The sequence below is a fragment of the Cherax quadricarinatus genome, chromosome 72, assembly GCF_038502225.1.
Source record: "Cherax quadricarinatus isolate ZL_2023a chromosome 72, ASM3850222v1, whole genome shotgun sequence".
In the NCBI taxonomy this organism is placed as follows: domain Eukaryota; kingdom Metazoa; phylum Arthropoda; class Malacostraca; order Decapoda; family Parastacidae; genus Cherax; species Cherax quadricarinatus.
Genome location: NC_091363.1, coordinates 23393173 through 23409628, shown reverse-complemented (window position 1 = coordinate 23409628; position 16456 = coordinate 23393173). Strand labels below are relative to the sequence as shown.

Genomic DNA, 16456 nt, shown 5'->3' with positions numbered 1-16456 from the left:
CATAAAAAGCAGTTCTGACAATAATATGAATATTTCCTTTGGTTTATATAAATTAGATCCATTTATAATTAATAGAATTTGGGAAGAATTTAATAATACATTGGACAAATAATAAATTTTAAAATTCTTAATTCTTGGGTAGAATAGTTTGTTAGTGGGTTGTGTGAAGGACCTGTCTAGTTGGGCCAGTGGGCCTGCTGCAGTGTTCCCTTTCTTATGAGTCGCACATCAGGTGTTGCTTTGTTGTGGGATGTGATAGTGAGGTGTGGGCTAGACCCTTTGTATTCCTTCCTTTGATGCATTACTTTCATTGTTCCTTAATAATGTGAGCAGTCACGAAAGCGCTTGGAATTTCTCTATTCTTTCACAGTGGTTGTTTTGCATATTCTGAAATCATCTGTTTACTGTGATCTTATTGCATATATATATATATATATATATATATATATATATATATATATATATATATATATATATATATATATATATATATATATATATATATATAAAGTATATATATATATACATGTATATATATATACATGTATATATATATACATGTATATATATACATGTATATATATATATATATATATATATATATATATATATATATATATATATATATATATATATATATATATATATATATATATATATATATGCAATAAGATCACAGTAAACAGGCGCTTTCAGAATATGCAAAACAACCACTGTGAAAGAATAGAGAAATTCCAAGCGCTTTCATGACTGCTCACATTATCAAGGAACAATGAAAGTAATGCATCAAAGGAAGGCATATGAAGGGTCTAGCCCACACCTTACTATCACATCCCACAACAAAGCAACACCTGATGCACGACTCATAAAAAAGGGAACACTGCAGCATGCCCGCTGGCCCAACTAGACACGTCCTTCACACAACTCACCAACAAACTATTCTACCCAAGAATTAAGAATTTTAAAATTTATTTGTCCAATGTGTGTGTGTGTGTGTGTGTCATAATTAAATTAATGTAGATGTTATCAAAGTTTTAATATTAGTATTACAATTGTTTACAGAAGACAGAGCAAGTGTGGCCCAGCAGCGAACACTGACTGAGAAAACGTTCCAAGGTCTCGACCAGGATGATCCAGCACTGGTCACTTACATCAAACATCTTATTAATTCACCCACAAACAAACCTTATAATCTCTCCGAGCCTCAAAAAATACATTTCTCCCAGTTCGGTCAATCTTCTTACGCCGATGCAGACATTTTAAATGGCATGGTACGAATCTTTAGTATAATATTAGGTTTGGTTTTCAATTAGTGATCTGAAAAATATAAACCTTCCTACTCTGTCAGTCTCTTTTTACAGCTGTTCATTTTATTTACTACAACTATTAAGAATGTAAAGAAGGAACACTGCAACAGGCCTACTGGTCCATGCGAGACAGGTCCAATTCTCCTTAGATTAATTCCATTTACAGTAGACCGTCGTTAACACGGTAGTTACGTTCCTGAAAATGTCTTGGTAGTTAAAACCATTTTAGACAAACTTAAGAACTTATGGGAAAAATTGGGTTATGTTTCTGGGAGCCCCCAAAAAGCCAAAAAAAAACTTTTTTTAGACCAAGGTGGTGGGGGATGGCGGTAGGTCTCCCCCTTTGACACAATGGTCTACCCACAGCCAGGCAGAGTATAGTCCACAGGTGATGCTCCGAATTTTTTCGTGTCACGCAGACTGAGCTAATTTTACGAAGTGTTATACAAAAATATGCCACAATTCTTCAGTGATGCTATAACCAAAATGTGCCAAACAAAACCGTGTTAAACGACGGTCTACTGTATTATCTAATAGAAATATTTAAGACTCTTCATTTAGCAATTTTTGAAATACAAGTGTTCAAAACATATTTCTGAATAGTGTGTCTCCTTAGAAAACAAATGCTGCTCGTGCATTGTCTCTATGGAGTGGGAGGAAGACGATTATTGAGTGATCTTAGGCTGAAAAATGATCATTGTGCACGATACTGATGAACTTTTTAGATAAATAATCAGTTTTGATACATATTATAATACCTGTAGCTCCTCCTTGCTTAGTTTTTATTCCTCTCTCTCTTTCTCCGCCTTTCTCTCTGTCTGTCTATTGTTTTTTTACACATGGTTTTACAAGGTTAGGTTAATGATTCCTAACTTTAATTACTAGCTATGAGCTGTTACCTGCATCAGCTCATTTGAAAGCATTTTATTTTAATGAGACATGCAGATAGGGAACAAGATGAAATTGAAGCCATCTGTGGGCAAACATTTTTCATTTGACCAAAAGACTTTTTCTCGTTGATATCATTATGTTGTACGAACATGTTCTAGGCTTTAATCCTGGAAATAAATGATCTCAAATGAAGTGATGTCCTGGAGAAGGCTACAGCCAGAGTGAAGTTACTGCTTGTTGTCCGTCTTGTTGTGTAGAAGCTTACTGCTCTCTGTCCTCGGAGTGGAGCCAAGTGTGGTACTTTAACAATATTGGCTTTGTACATAACAGTAAGGTAGCTCTCATCCCTCCAGTGTTGAAGGCTCTGCTGAAATGATGGATCTATCCAGGATGGGTCCCGGTGAGAGATGAGACATCTTGCTCTGATCTCTACTCTGTCAAGAAGTTACAGTTGAGATGGGGGCAGGCAATCCAAAAAAAGCGGAGTATACTCAAGGTGTGAGCGTACTTGTGCCTCGTACAGGATCTTGCCACCTCTACTATCGAGCAGATGCGAGATTCGTTGAAGTGCTGCAAGCTTCCTGGCTGCCTTGTTTGCAAGATTTACAATGTGGTTCTTCATGGTCAGTTTGGAGTCAAATTTCACCTCAGTGATATCAACTTCGTCCCAAGGTTCCAACACTCTCCCGTTCATACTTACTGTTGCTCTTGTATTACCATCATGGTGCCTAGAGACCATCAATTGTGTTTTCTCAGAAGCAAATGTTACCTGCCATCTGTTTCCCCAGACTGATATACCTCTTAGCTGGTGATTGATATAGCTTAGAGCAGTTGGCATTTCCTCTGGTGGATAAGTAGACATTCCATAACATTGCTACAAGCATGCTTCTCTGTGGAACAATTGTCCCAATAGGATTTCTTGCTGACTCTGACCCATTGAGCTTGAAGGTAATCACTGAGGAGACATAGTATAAAGCCTGCATTTCCCAGTGCTTGCAGTTTTACCAAGAGTCCCTGGCGCCATACTCGGTCGAAAGCACCAGCAATGTCCAGTGCTGCAATTTCTATAGCAGGATATCAATTAATGAGCAACGACATAGGAAACAGAAGATGCAGAATAGCAGCGTTGGTAATCAGAAACCAGTGGACTTTTGAGACGATGAGAAGAATAAACGATGAGAGGTAGGGAGGTCAAATGGCTACATAATAGGGATGCTCCTAAATGTGTGATAGTAGTGATGTATAACTCACTGAAGAATTTCAACTACAGTGATGGTGGACACGAAAGAAGAAATATCTAGAAAAGCCCACGTTAATAAAACAACTGATCATAAAAAACCGTCACAAGAAAATACGAAGAGAATATGGAGCAACATGGACGACTGGAATCAGCATAACGAGGAAGAACCTTGTGTTAACCACAAGCAACTCTAATGACTGGAACCCTGGAGTACCTCAGTTTTAATTCCCTGTGAGAGTGAACGTGGAAAGAAAAAACAGAAGCGATGGACAAGTTTGACTTTCGAAGAGGAAATTATGCAGGCTGAGGTTATTTCTGAAAGAAGTATGCAGTTGGTAAGTGCCGGAGAGCAGAGGAAAATTTTATAACCGACAGTATGATAGTTCAAAGAACACAAGTGCAACTACTGTGACATTTTATGTGGAAACGTTTCGCTCTCAAAAAGCTTTGTAACGGCTTGGAGAGCGAGACGTTGTCATAATAAAATGTCACATTAGTTGCACCTGTGTCCTTTTACCTAACAAAAAAAAAGGGTTTTGTGAACCACTAATTGCAATCATCGATAAATTATCTGAAACAGAACATATACATTTACATATCTCCAGAATCGTACACCAGCCAAATAGTTACAGCAGTAAAAGCGATACACAAATAACCCGCACATAAAAGAGAGAAGCTTACGACGACGTTTCGGTCCGACTTGGACCATTGACAAAGGTCGTCGTAAGCTTCTCTCTTTTATGTGCGAGTTATTTGTGTATCGTTCCAGTCACGGTATTGTGCCTTTTTGTTATTTATTCAGCAAAAGCGAGACTAGCAAATTTAATTAAAAGTAACTTTCAAACACCTCAACAAGTAGAACATCAAAATGGTATACAATACCGACAGGTTGTTAGGTAAGACACATATGCAACAGTTAGACAACTTTATTCCGAAACGTTTCGCCTACACAGTAGGCTTCTTCAGTCGAATACAGAAAGTAGGCAGGAACAGTAGAGATGTGAAGACGATGTAATCAGTCCATCACCCTTGAAGTCGTAGAATTTGAGGTTGTCAGTCCCTCGGCCTGGAGAAGTTCAGTTCCATAGTCAGGAACTATATGATAGTTCCTGACTATGGAACTGAACTTCTCCAGGCCGAGGGACTGACAACCTCAAATTCTACGACTTTAAGGGTGATGGACTGATTACATCGTCTTCACATCTCTACTGTTCCTGCCTACTTTCTGTATTCGACTGAAGACGCCTACTGTGTAGGCGAAACGTTTCGGAATAAAGTTGTCTAACTGTTGCATATGTGTCTTACCTAACAACCTCAACAAGTAGCCACTCTTCACTAAAACAACATTTTTCAAGCCAAGTTTCAGAGTATGCAGCTCAAATGTAGAATCCACATCAGATATAGCTGGAAAAGGAAAATTTATGCACTTCTGTTCTTTTACGTCATCAGGAGTTAAACCTGATGCGTCAGAGGACAGAAGAGGTAAGAGGATATGAAAGGGTGGACAGGACAAGTCTGTTTGAGAGACGGATCTAAGGTACATGAGAGCTCAGTTGGAAATAAAAAACAGTGATAAGTCACAGGGATCAAAAAATAGGAAATATTTTTTAAGCCTTAGAAAGGTCAAGAGGAAGAACGGTCTTGAGAGCGAAGCTGAAAAGGCTAGATACGTACTTAGTTTTAAGAAGAAGTGTGTGAGTAATCACACAGCCAGGAGAGAGAGAGAGAGAGAGAGAGAGAGAGAGAGAGAGAGAGAGAGAGAGAGAGAGAGAGAGAGATAGATAGATAGATAGATAGATAGATAGATAGATAGAGAGAGAGAGAGAGAGAGAAAGAGAGAGAAAGAAATCAAGGAGTGGCCAGCAGATAGGTGGGACCAGAAGCTGAGACTCTACCCCTCCAACGGCAAATATGAGAGTACCAAGAGGAGAGTACAACACTGTGCAATGCATTGCACAAAGTCAATAACTGATTTTTCCTGGTGACACGGATGTGTAGAAGCAACGTTAATGATTGCAATCAAGATGGCTGACTGTGTGACGATACATTCTTGGAACTTCACATTAGTAAACAAATGCTCAGCGTATTTTATAAGAAATATTGCAGTTAGCTGATTTTGCACCGTAACGCAATGGTAACACTTTCTATACACTTTGAGATCTATTTTAAAACTAAGGGACACAAAATGCCGATGTTCTTAAGTGAATCATAGTAAATGACGATGTGAGGTCTGTTACCTCGCTGAGTTAGACACTTGTGCAACATCTGGATATCTTTAATTTATAGAAGTTTCGTCATTCACTGGCTTTATCAATACAATACATGGATATAATGGGAAGACTGTAGAAGTATATATAAAAGACAAAGAAATCAGTTCCTCAGCATAGGATTAGGAGATGAGCACCGTATTTTTGAAGAATCTGAAGTACAGTCAGGAAGATTACCACTTTTATACTGGCATCAGATAAGAAAAGTGCAGCAGACTTAGGTATTGTCACTGGTAGGAGGGATTCCCAACGTGTCTAATTCTTCGTCTATAATAATAATAATAATAATAATAATAATAATAATAATAATAATAATTTCTACAAGTACATGTACAATGTATATAGACGTAGCTGACGTCAGTGATGTACTATATAGCAACCCCTGATTATAAGAACATAAGAACATAAGAATGGAGGAACATGCAGAGTATTTAGGACAAATTAGGTTAATCTTCTTCCCAGGATGCGACCCACACTAGTCAGCTAGCATCTATGTACCTAGTTACAGCTAGGTGAACAGAAACAATAGTTGTCTTAAGGAAACGCATGTTTCCACTCGTACCGGGGATCGAAGCACAAGCTTCAGTGTGTCAGCTGAGGGTTATAGCAACATAGCTACCATTTATATACAACCTCGCCTAGTCAGGGTTGTGCTGGGTAAGCTGACTAACCATACCCCGGCCGGGATTGAACCCACGGTCAGAGAGTCTCAAAACTCCAGACCCGGCAGACAAGAATTACCACAGCAGTTGCTTGTTCGATGAACACAGCTTAAAAGGACAATGGCAACAGGGAGTTGAACGTTGTTACTGTTACTGGTTGACGGCCCACGTAGTCAGGGCATTACGTCAATGTGTTCAGACGCACCTTATAATTACTACGACAACTTTCGCTATAGTTATGTACAATAAATGTGTAGAAGCTAAAACGTTGTGTAGTTTTAAAAATTTATTTTTTTTTTTTTATTATCACACCGGCCGATTCCCACCAAGGCAGGGTGGCCCGAAAAAGAAAAACTTTCACCATCATTCACTCCATCACTGTCTTGCCAGAAGGGTGCTTTACACTACAGTTTTTAAACTGCAACATTAACACCCCTCATTCAGAGTGCAGGCACTGTACTTCCCATCTCCAGGACTCAAGTCCGGCCTGCCGGTTTCCCTGAATCCCTTCATAAATGTTACTTTGCTCACACTCCAACAGCACGTCAAGTATTAAAAACCATTTGTCTCCATTCACTCCTATCAAACACGCTCACGCATGCCTGCTGGAAGTCCAAGCCCCTCGCACACAAAACCTCCTTTACCCCCTCCCTCCAACCCTTCCTAGGCCGACCCCTACCCCGCCTTCCTTCCACTACAGACTGATACACTCTTGAAGTCATTCTGTTTCGCTCCATTCTCTCTACATGTCCGAACCACCTCAACAACCCTTCCTCAGCCCTCTGGACAACAGTTTTGGTAATCCCGCACCTCCTCCTAACTTCCAAACTACGAATTCTCTGCATTATATTCACACCACACATTGCCCTCAGACATGACATCTCCACTGCCTCCAGCCTTCTCCTCGCTGCAACATTCATCACCCACGCTTCACACCCATATAAGAGCGTTGGTAAAACTATACTCTCATACATTCCCCTCTTTGCCTCCAAGGACAAAGTTCTTTGTCTCCACAGACTCCTAAGTGCACCACTCACTCTTTTTCCCTCATCAATTCTATGATTCACCTCATCTTTCATAGACCCATCCGCTGACACGTCCACTCCCAAATATCTGAATACGTTCACCTCCTCCATACTCTCTCCCTCCAATCTGATATTCAATCTTTCATCACCTAATCTTTTTGTTATCCTCATAACCTTACTCTTTCCTGTATTCACCTTTAATTTTCTTCTTTTGCACACCCTACCAAATTCATCCACCAATCTCTGCAACTTCTCTTCAGAATCTCCCAAGAGCACAGTGTCATCAGCAAAGAGCAGCTGTGACAACTCCCACTTTGTGTGTGATTCTTCATCTTTTAACTCCACGCCTCTTGCCAAGACCCTCGCATTTACTTCTCTTACAACCCCATCTATAAATATATTAAACAACCACGGTGACATCACACATCCTTGTCTAAGGCCTACTTTTACTGGGAAAAAATTTCCCTCTTTCCTACATACTCTAACTTGAGCCTCACTATCCTCGTAAAAACTCTTCACTGCTTTCAGTAACCTACCTCCTACACCATACACTTGCAACATCTGCCACATTGCCCCCCTATCCACCCTGTCATACGCCTTTTCCAAATCCATAAATGCCACAAAGACCTCTTTAGCCTTATCTAAATACTGTTCACTTATATGTTTCACTGTAAACACCTGGTCCACACACCCCCTACCTTTCCTAAAGCCTCCTTGTTCATCTGCTATCCTATTCTCCGTCTTACTCTTAATTCTTTAAATTATAACTCTACCATACACTTTACCAGGTACACTCAACAGACTTATCCCCCTATAATTTTTGCACTCTCTTTTATCCCCTTTGCCTTTATACAAAGGAACTATGCATGCTCTCTGCCAATCCCTAGGTACCTTACCCTCTTCCATACATTTATTAAATAATTGCACCAACCACTCCAAAACTATATCCCCACCTGCTTTTAACATTTCTATCTTTATCCCATCAATCCCGGCTGCCTTACCCCCTTTCATTTTACCTACTGCCTCACGAACTTCCCCCACACTCACAACTGGCTCTTCCTCACTCCTACAAGATGTTATTCCTCCTTGCCCTATACACGAAATCACAGCTTCCCTATCTTCATCAACATTTAACAATTCCTCAAAATATTCCTTCCATCTTCCCAATACCTCTAACTCTCCATTTAATAACTCTCCTCTCCTATTTTTAACTGACAAATCCATTTGTTCTCTAGGCTTTCTTAACTTGTTAATCTCACTCCAAAACTTTTTCTTATTTTCAACAAAATTTGTTGATAACATCTCACCCACTCTCTCATTTGCTCTCTTTTTACATTGCTTCACCACTCTCTTAACTTCTCTCTTTTTCTCCATATACTCTTCCCTCCTTGCATCACTTCTACTTTGTAAAAACTTCTCATATGCTAACTTTTTCTCCCTTACTACTCTCTTTACATCATCATTCCACCAATCGCTCCTCTTCCCTCCTGCACCCACTTTCCTGTAACCACAAACTTCTGCTGAACACTCTAACACTACATTTTTAAACCTACCCCATACCTCTTCGACCCCATTGCCTATGCTCTCATTAGCCCATCTATCCTCCAATAGCTGTTTATATCTTACCCTAACTGCCTCCTCTTTTAGTTTATAAACCTTTACCTCTCTCTTCCCTGATGCTTCTATTCTCCTTGTATCCCATCTACCTTTTACTCTCAGTGTAGCTACAACTAGAAAGTGATCTGATATATCTGTGGCCCCTCTATAAACATGTACATCCTGAAGTCTACTCAACAGTCTTTTATCTACCAATACATAATCCAACAAACTACTGTCATTTCGCCCTACATCATATCGTGTATACTTATTTATCCTCTTTTTCTTAAAATATGTATTACCTATAACTAAACCCCTTTCTATACAAAGTTCAATCAAAGGGCTCCCATTATCATTTACACCTGGCACCCCAAACTTACCTACCACACCCTCTCTAAAAGTTTCTCCTACTTTAGCATTCAAGTCCCCTACCACAAAAAATAGGTTAGATAAATACATGAATGGGTGTGGGTGGGCGTGAGTTGGACCTGACTAGCTTGTGCTACGAGGTCAGATGCCGTGCTCCTCTCTTAAGTGGATGTGACCTAACCTGACTAGGTTAGGGCATTGGGTTACACCGGTAGGAGACTTGGACCTACCTCACATGGGCCAGCACGCCAGCTGCAGTGTTCCTTCTTTCTCATGTTCTCATGTAATCTAGGTTATTCAGCCTCCAGAGACTTTCTCAAACAGTATTTCAAAGACGTTTGACGTTCTGGCTGATGGAATGACTGCTACGGTAGGTTCTCTAATCTCTATCTCTAGCAGAGAATATGTTAAAAATCTAGTTAAATGTTGCCAGTAAATGTTCTCTACATAACTTAGTAAATTTTAGCAGTAAAATTTTCTGCATAATTGAGTTAATGTTACCACTGAATGCTTTCTGATAACTCATTGAATGATATCGGTGAATGTTAGCAGTGAATGTTCTCTACATAACATATGAAAGCATTCCGTAGGTGTTATCTGAATAACTGAGTAAAAGTGAATAGTAAATGAGCTAAAAATATGAAGTGCGTGTATGTGTTGAAGAGGACCCCTGAAGCGGGTGGAAGAGGAGGGTCGTAATATATCGATGAATTATCTCCTGAGTTTCTGTCTTCATATGAGTTATTATTAAGCACTGAAGAGTTTATATACTGTAATATTCCAATATATGGAGTGCGAGTGTTGTAAAAATTATCCCTGTCAGTTTGACATCTTTTACATGAAATATTATGTTCTCTAGTTTGTAATTCCTCGTGTGGTTGCAATTGTTATTCTGAAGATTGAGACACTTATGCAACATATCTTCAATAAAGATTCCCATATGTTGCATAAGTGTCTCAATCTTCAACTTATCGATTTTCAAAACCATTTCTCACACTCAATTGTTATTCTACTATGCTTCTAACGTGATTACTATTCTTTCCTCTCAGTACCTATGATAAGTATTATTCTACTAATATTTTTAGGTGTGTACCACAGACAGTAGCTGTAACTAATATTGTGTTGCAGAAGGATGGATTCTTCGTGGAGGTTGGCGCCGTTGACGGGGAATACTTAAGTAACTCGTTGTACTTCGAGAGAAATCGGGGCTGGACGGGCCTTCTGATAGAACCTTTTCCAGAAACCTACAAACAACTTTTAAGTAAACAAAGAAAGGCCTACTCAATAAACGCAGCACTTGCCTTGAACAACGTTTCCTCTGATGTTATCTTTACGTAAGAACTTTTGACTTGTTGAAAGCAGAACACATGGCTAGAGTTTTTATAATTTGCACAAACCCTTTTCAGTATTACAGTATTTTTCATTCTGTTTTGTACAACGCCAAATTTAAAAACATATTCCCCGAAAATATGTAATTTATTTCTAAACCGGTGTATTTCCATCTCCTAACATGTGGCAAGTTCTTGTGCTCCAACAGAACCCTCAAACTATTGACTATTTAACTCACAAGGCAGTAACAAAAAATACATTATTTTTTAAAACATCTTACTACTCTCCAATAAATTAACATGAGCTCAAAGATTAAGTCCAGGAGTTCCTGCTGGAGTGGTCTATATGCATGACAAACAACCAGTTATACTGGGCAACTGACACTCACAATAATATATCTATTTCCTACGAATACATGTACAAGGTATACAGACCATAGCTGACATCAACGACATGGTACTATATAGAAAGCCGCTTGTTACACTCAGCATTTCCAGCAAATTAGGTCAGCTTTGTCCCAGGATGTGACCCACACCAGTCCACTAACACCCAGGTACCCATTATACTGATGGGTCAACATAGACAACCCGTGTAAAGAAACACGCCCAAGGTTTCTACCCTGGCTGGTAATCGAACCCAGACACTCGCCGTGCGAAGCGAGAGCTTCAGCCACCAGGCCACCAGAGCCCTCGTCCAGGCCACACACAGAATTACATGATTGTACTTACAGAACTGAAAAGATAGATTTAGTCCACCTCTAACTTCAGCTAAGGAATAATTAGAGTTAGTGCAAGACTTAACAAAATATTTTTATTTAATAATTTTCTCAATATTTTTATCTTGTTTACCTACAGTAAACAAATTATATAATTATTGTAATTACCAGTAATTTATTACTAAGCTATAAATGATCATGATTAATTAATCATAATCAAACATAACAGATGGGACATGCATATTTAGTAAGATTTAGGAATAAAATAATCGTCACTCCATTTACTTACTGCAAATAAGCTATATATACTTCCTGTGTGAATTTAATACACCGCTCAGTAGTTTAAAAATAAAATTATTTTATAAGGATAATTCGCTTGTTGGGTCAATGATAAAACATTTGCAATTCTTCGGTAATACATCTACAAGTGGATAACACTACCATTATAAGTATATTGCCCTAGTCCTCAAGACTACCTAAAAATATATATTAAAATGTTTATTAATATGTCTGGATTTTATAGCTTTCAGAGAAATAATTTCTAGTGGATGAAAACAGAAATTTAAACATAGGGCTTTCTATACACACACACACACACACACACACACACACACACATACACACACACACACACACACACACACACTCACACACACACACACACACACACACACACACACACACACACACACACACACACACATACACACACACACACACACACACACATACACATACACATACACACACACACACATACACATACACACACACACACATACACACACTCACACACACACACACACACACACACACACACACACACATACACACACTCTCACACACACACACACACACACACACACACACACACACACACACACACACACACACACACACACACACACACACACACACACACACAAACACACACACACACACACACACACACACACACACACACACACACACACACACACACACGCACACTGGAGGACAGGAGAGGTAGGGGAGATATGATAATGACATATAAAATGGTGAGAGGAATCGACAAGATGTTCCAGAGATGGGACAAACAATGGGCCACAATTGGAATTTGGACTCAGATGAGTCACAGGGACATTAGGAGGTATTTCTTCGATCACAGAGTTGTCAGGAAGTGGAATAGTCTGGAAAGTGAAGTAGTGGAGGCAGGATCCATACATAGCTTTAAGAAGAGGAATGATAAAGCTCATGGAGCAGGGAGAGTGACGTAGAAGCGACCAGTGAAGAGGCGGGGCAAGGAACTGTGGCTCAACCCCTGCAATCATAACTAGGTGAGTACACACACACACACACACACACACACACACACACACACACACACACACACAAACACACACACAGGGAGAGTGACCTAGTAGCGATCAGTGAAGAGGCGGGGCCAGGAGCTCGGACTCGACCCCCGCAACCTCAACTAGGTGAGTACAACTAGGTGAGTACACACACACACACACACACACACACACACACACACACACAGCTAAAAGAATAAAAATACCAGCGAGTGTACCTTGAACGCATCAGAATGCCAACAAAAAGACAAACTGATAAGATACAAAGATGCAAGGGGCGAAAAAGAGAGACAAAGTTAGAGGCAGGTAAGGGCGCCCCGAGACGGGAGGACCAGCAAACACAACAACCCGTAGAACCTCCTACATAACCGTATCACCTCACCACAACCATATAAATTAACCCAAAACAAACCGCATATTTCATTTACAGCCTCCACCCACCCCAGCACAAACTTCACCTGCACAATATCCTCTTATAGTATCCTGCCAGGTTTCCTGTTCCCCAAACCCCACAAATTTCCCAGAATACAGTATGTGAAAAAAGCTAAAGGTATGGTACACAACGAAGATGGAGTGGCACAACAGAATCATGGAGTCATCCCCAGACATCATAAAAGCCAAGCTCATGGGAATGATATGAAACATGATATTTCAAACTGAATATCAGATCCTGCAGAAAGACAGAGAGAACAAAGGAAAAGGAGATGCACTGCCCATCAAAAACTAGTGCAGTTTTGATGAGTTGAAAGAAATGGGGAGGAGCAAGGGACTACATAGTACGAACACTTAAGACTGGGGTCTCAAGGTAGTGATTGATTGATAGTGATGTACAGCCAACCATAGAATAGCAGGAAAGCAAGACAAGAGTATGACGAGATCAACAAAAAAATGGTGAACACACTATTGAGGTGGCCAGAAGGGCGCAAATGGATAGGTACGTGACTGGTACGTGGTGCACCACGTACCAGTCAATGCCGGAGTTTACACTATACCCTGTGGAGGCTGTGACAAGATTTACGTAGGTGAAACAGCCAGAAACCTCGACACCCGCCTCAATGAACACATTTACGCATGTAGGAACGATAACCTGAACAACGCCTGTGTACAACACCGAAATTACACCAGTCATCTCATGAAATTCAGAGACGCCCAATTAGTGATCAAAGAAACTAATTTCCGCAGACGCAAGTGCCTCGAATCAGCACTGATCGCTGTTTCGAATACAATTAAACAAAACAACGGCAGCTTCACCATCTCCGAAGTCTTAGCAAGAATCCTCCTGAAAACAGTAAACCCTGCCATCACATAGTCTCTCCTGTTATACTACACAAAGCACAGAGTGAACACTGAAACAAGCTGCCTCTTTCCAGTTTATATTTGTCCAACCTATTTTTATGTTACCCAAGTAATAGCTTTTATATCCTTTTACTCATGTACGAATTAATTGCTCTACCATATTGTATTACTTTTGTCACTACCACTACTACTACTACTACTACTACCACTAGTGAACCTCAAATTGGTACCTCACTAGTATTCACCTCACTCTGAGCCTTTATATACCCTCTGTGTCCATGTATTGTTTGTAATGGCTTGATAAAGCTCCTGGAGAGCGAAACGTTGCCACAATAAATGTCACATTAGTTGCACTTGTGTCCTTTTACTTTACATATTGTCGGTAATTCTACCAACTTTATTACAGACTGTTGTTTTCCTCCTGATGTGGCTGTACAACAGCTTCGGGTCAGATTTGGCTTTTGCTGCTATGTCATTTTCGTATTGTCGTTGAGCCTTCCTTATCTGTGCATATTCATTTCTGGCTCTACGACTGCTCTCCTTATTCTCCTGGGTCCTTTGCCTTCTATACATCTTCCATTCTCTAGCACACTTGGTTTTGGCCTCCCTACACCTTAGGATGAACGAAGAGCTCATCCTGACTTTCTCAGTTTCCTTGCATAATGTTGTCACATATTCCATCATCTCGTTTACTGACTTCCCAGCCAGTGTTCTGTCCCACTGAACCTCGTGCAGGAAATTCATGCCTGCATAGTCTCCTTTCTTGTAGTTTGGCTTCATTCGTCCTGCCCTTCTTGTATCTCTCTCCACTTGTAACTCTACTTTTTATTCGAAGCTCAGAACCACGTGATCACTGGCCCCGAGGGGTCTATCATGTGTGATGTCCTCAATGTCTGCACTACTCATAGTAAATACTAGGTCCAGTCTTGCTGGTTCATCCTCTCCTCTATCTCTCTGGTAGTGTCTTATGTGTTGGTACATGAGGCTTTCCAGTACCACCTCCATCATTTTAGCCCTCCACGTTTCTTGGCCCCCATGCGGCTCCAGTTTCTCCCAGCCGATTTTATAGTGATTGAAGTCACTCATAATGAGTAGCTTTGCCCTGCTCGCATGAGCCCTTCTGGCCGCTTCGGCCAGTGTGTCAACCATCACTCTATTACTCTCATCATATTCTTGCCTTGGCCTCCTGCTGTTCTGTGGTGGGTTATACATCACTGCAATTACCAACTTGGGACCTCCAGACTGAAGTGTTTCTATTATGTAGTCTCTTGCTTCTCCTCTGTCTCCTCTCTGCAGTTCATCAAAATCCCATCAGTTTTGATGAGCAGTGCTACTCTTCCACCCCCTCTGTTCCTTCTGTCTTTCCTCAGGATCTGATATCCTATGCATGTGTGCGTGTGTGTGTATTCACCTATTTGTGGTTGCAGGGGTCGATACATAGCTCCTGGCCCCGCTTCTTCTCTGATCACTACTAGATTCTCTCCCTGCTCAGTGAGCTTTATCATGCCTCGTCTTAAAACTATGTATAGTTCCTGCCTCCACTACATCACTTGCCAGACTATTCCACTTCCTGACAACTCTATGACTAAAGAAATATTTCCTAACATCTCTTTGACTCATCTAAGTCTTCAACTTCCAATTGTCACCCCTTGTTCATGTGTCCCAGCTCTGGAACATCCTGTCTCTGTCCACCCTGTCAATTCCTCCCAGTATTTTGTATGTCGTTATCATGTCTCCCCTAAACCTCCTGCCCTCCAGTGTCGTCAGGCCGATTTTCCTTAACCTTTCTTCGTAGGACATTCCCCTTAGCTCTGGAACTAGCCTTCTTGCAAACCTTTGCACTTTCTTTAATTTCATGGCGTGCTTTACCCGGTGTGGGTTCCAAACTGGTGCTGCTTACTCCAGTATGGGCCTGACGTACACTGTTTACAGAGCCTTGAACGATTCCTTACTGAACTATCAGAATGCTATTCTCAGCTTTGCCAGGCGCTGAGGTGAGTGGTCATGTGTGGCCATACCTGTCCTAAGCTGTCTGGGTATTAGCGTGGGGTGTTACCAAGCACCATGGCTTCTTGTAGTGTTTTAAAATCTCATCTTAAAGTGTTGAAGAAGGAAGTTCTACTTCTTCAGGAGGAAAATAGGAGGCTGAAACTTCGCCTAGATGTGTTTGGGAGTGTGAGAAAGTTGGTGCTAGTAAGGAGGAAATGCTTACCACCAGTGAGAGTGGCAGCCACTTTAAGTGGAAAGTGGTTCACAGTTCAGAAAGAAGGAAGATAAGGAGGATTAACAAAGAAGATGTGAAGGTAGGAAATCGGCCCTCTGTTCTCTAATACGAGTGTACTTCAGTGGTTAGCGAGGTTAAACGTACCTCTGATTCCCCTGCTAATCAAGGTAAGAATATTCTGATTGTGGGAGACTCTCGGGT

At 40.5% G+C, this 16456-nt stretch overlaps 1 protein-coding gene across 1 annotated transcript in view; it reads left to right on the top strand.

Annotated features, from left to right (window-relative positions):
* LOC128701224 (protein Star-like) overlaps positions 1-16456 on the top strand; it is a 66881-nt gene that overhangs the window by 29770 nt on the left and 20655 nt on the right. Inside the window, exons 2-3 of the mRNA XM_070100472.1 lie at positions 1063-1271; positions 10486-10691. Of these exons, the coding sequence (XP_069956573.1) occupies positions 1063-1271; positions 10486-10691 (415 nt within the window). The remainder of the gene's footprint in view (positions 1-1062; positions 1272-10485; positions 10692-16456) is intronic.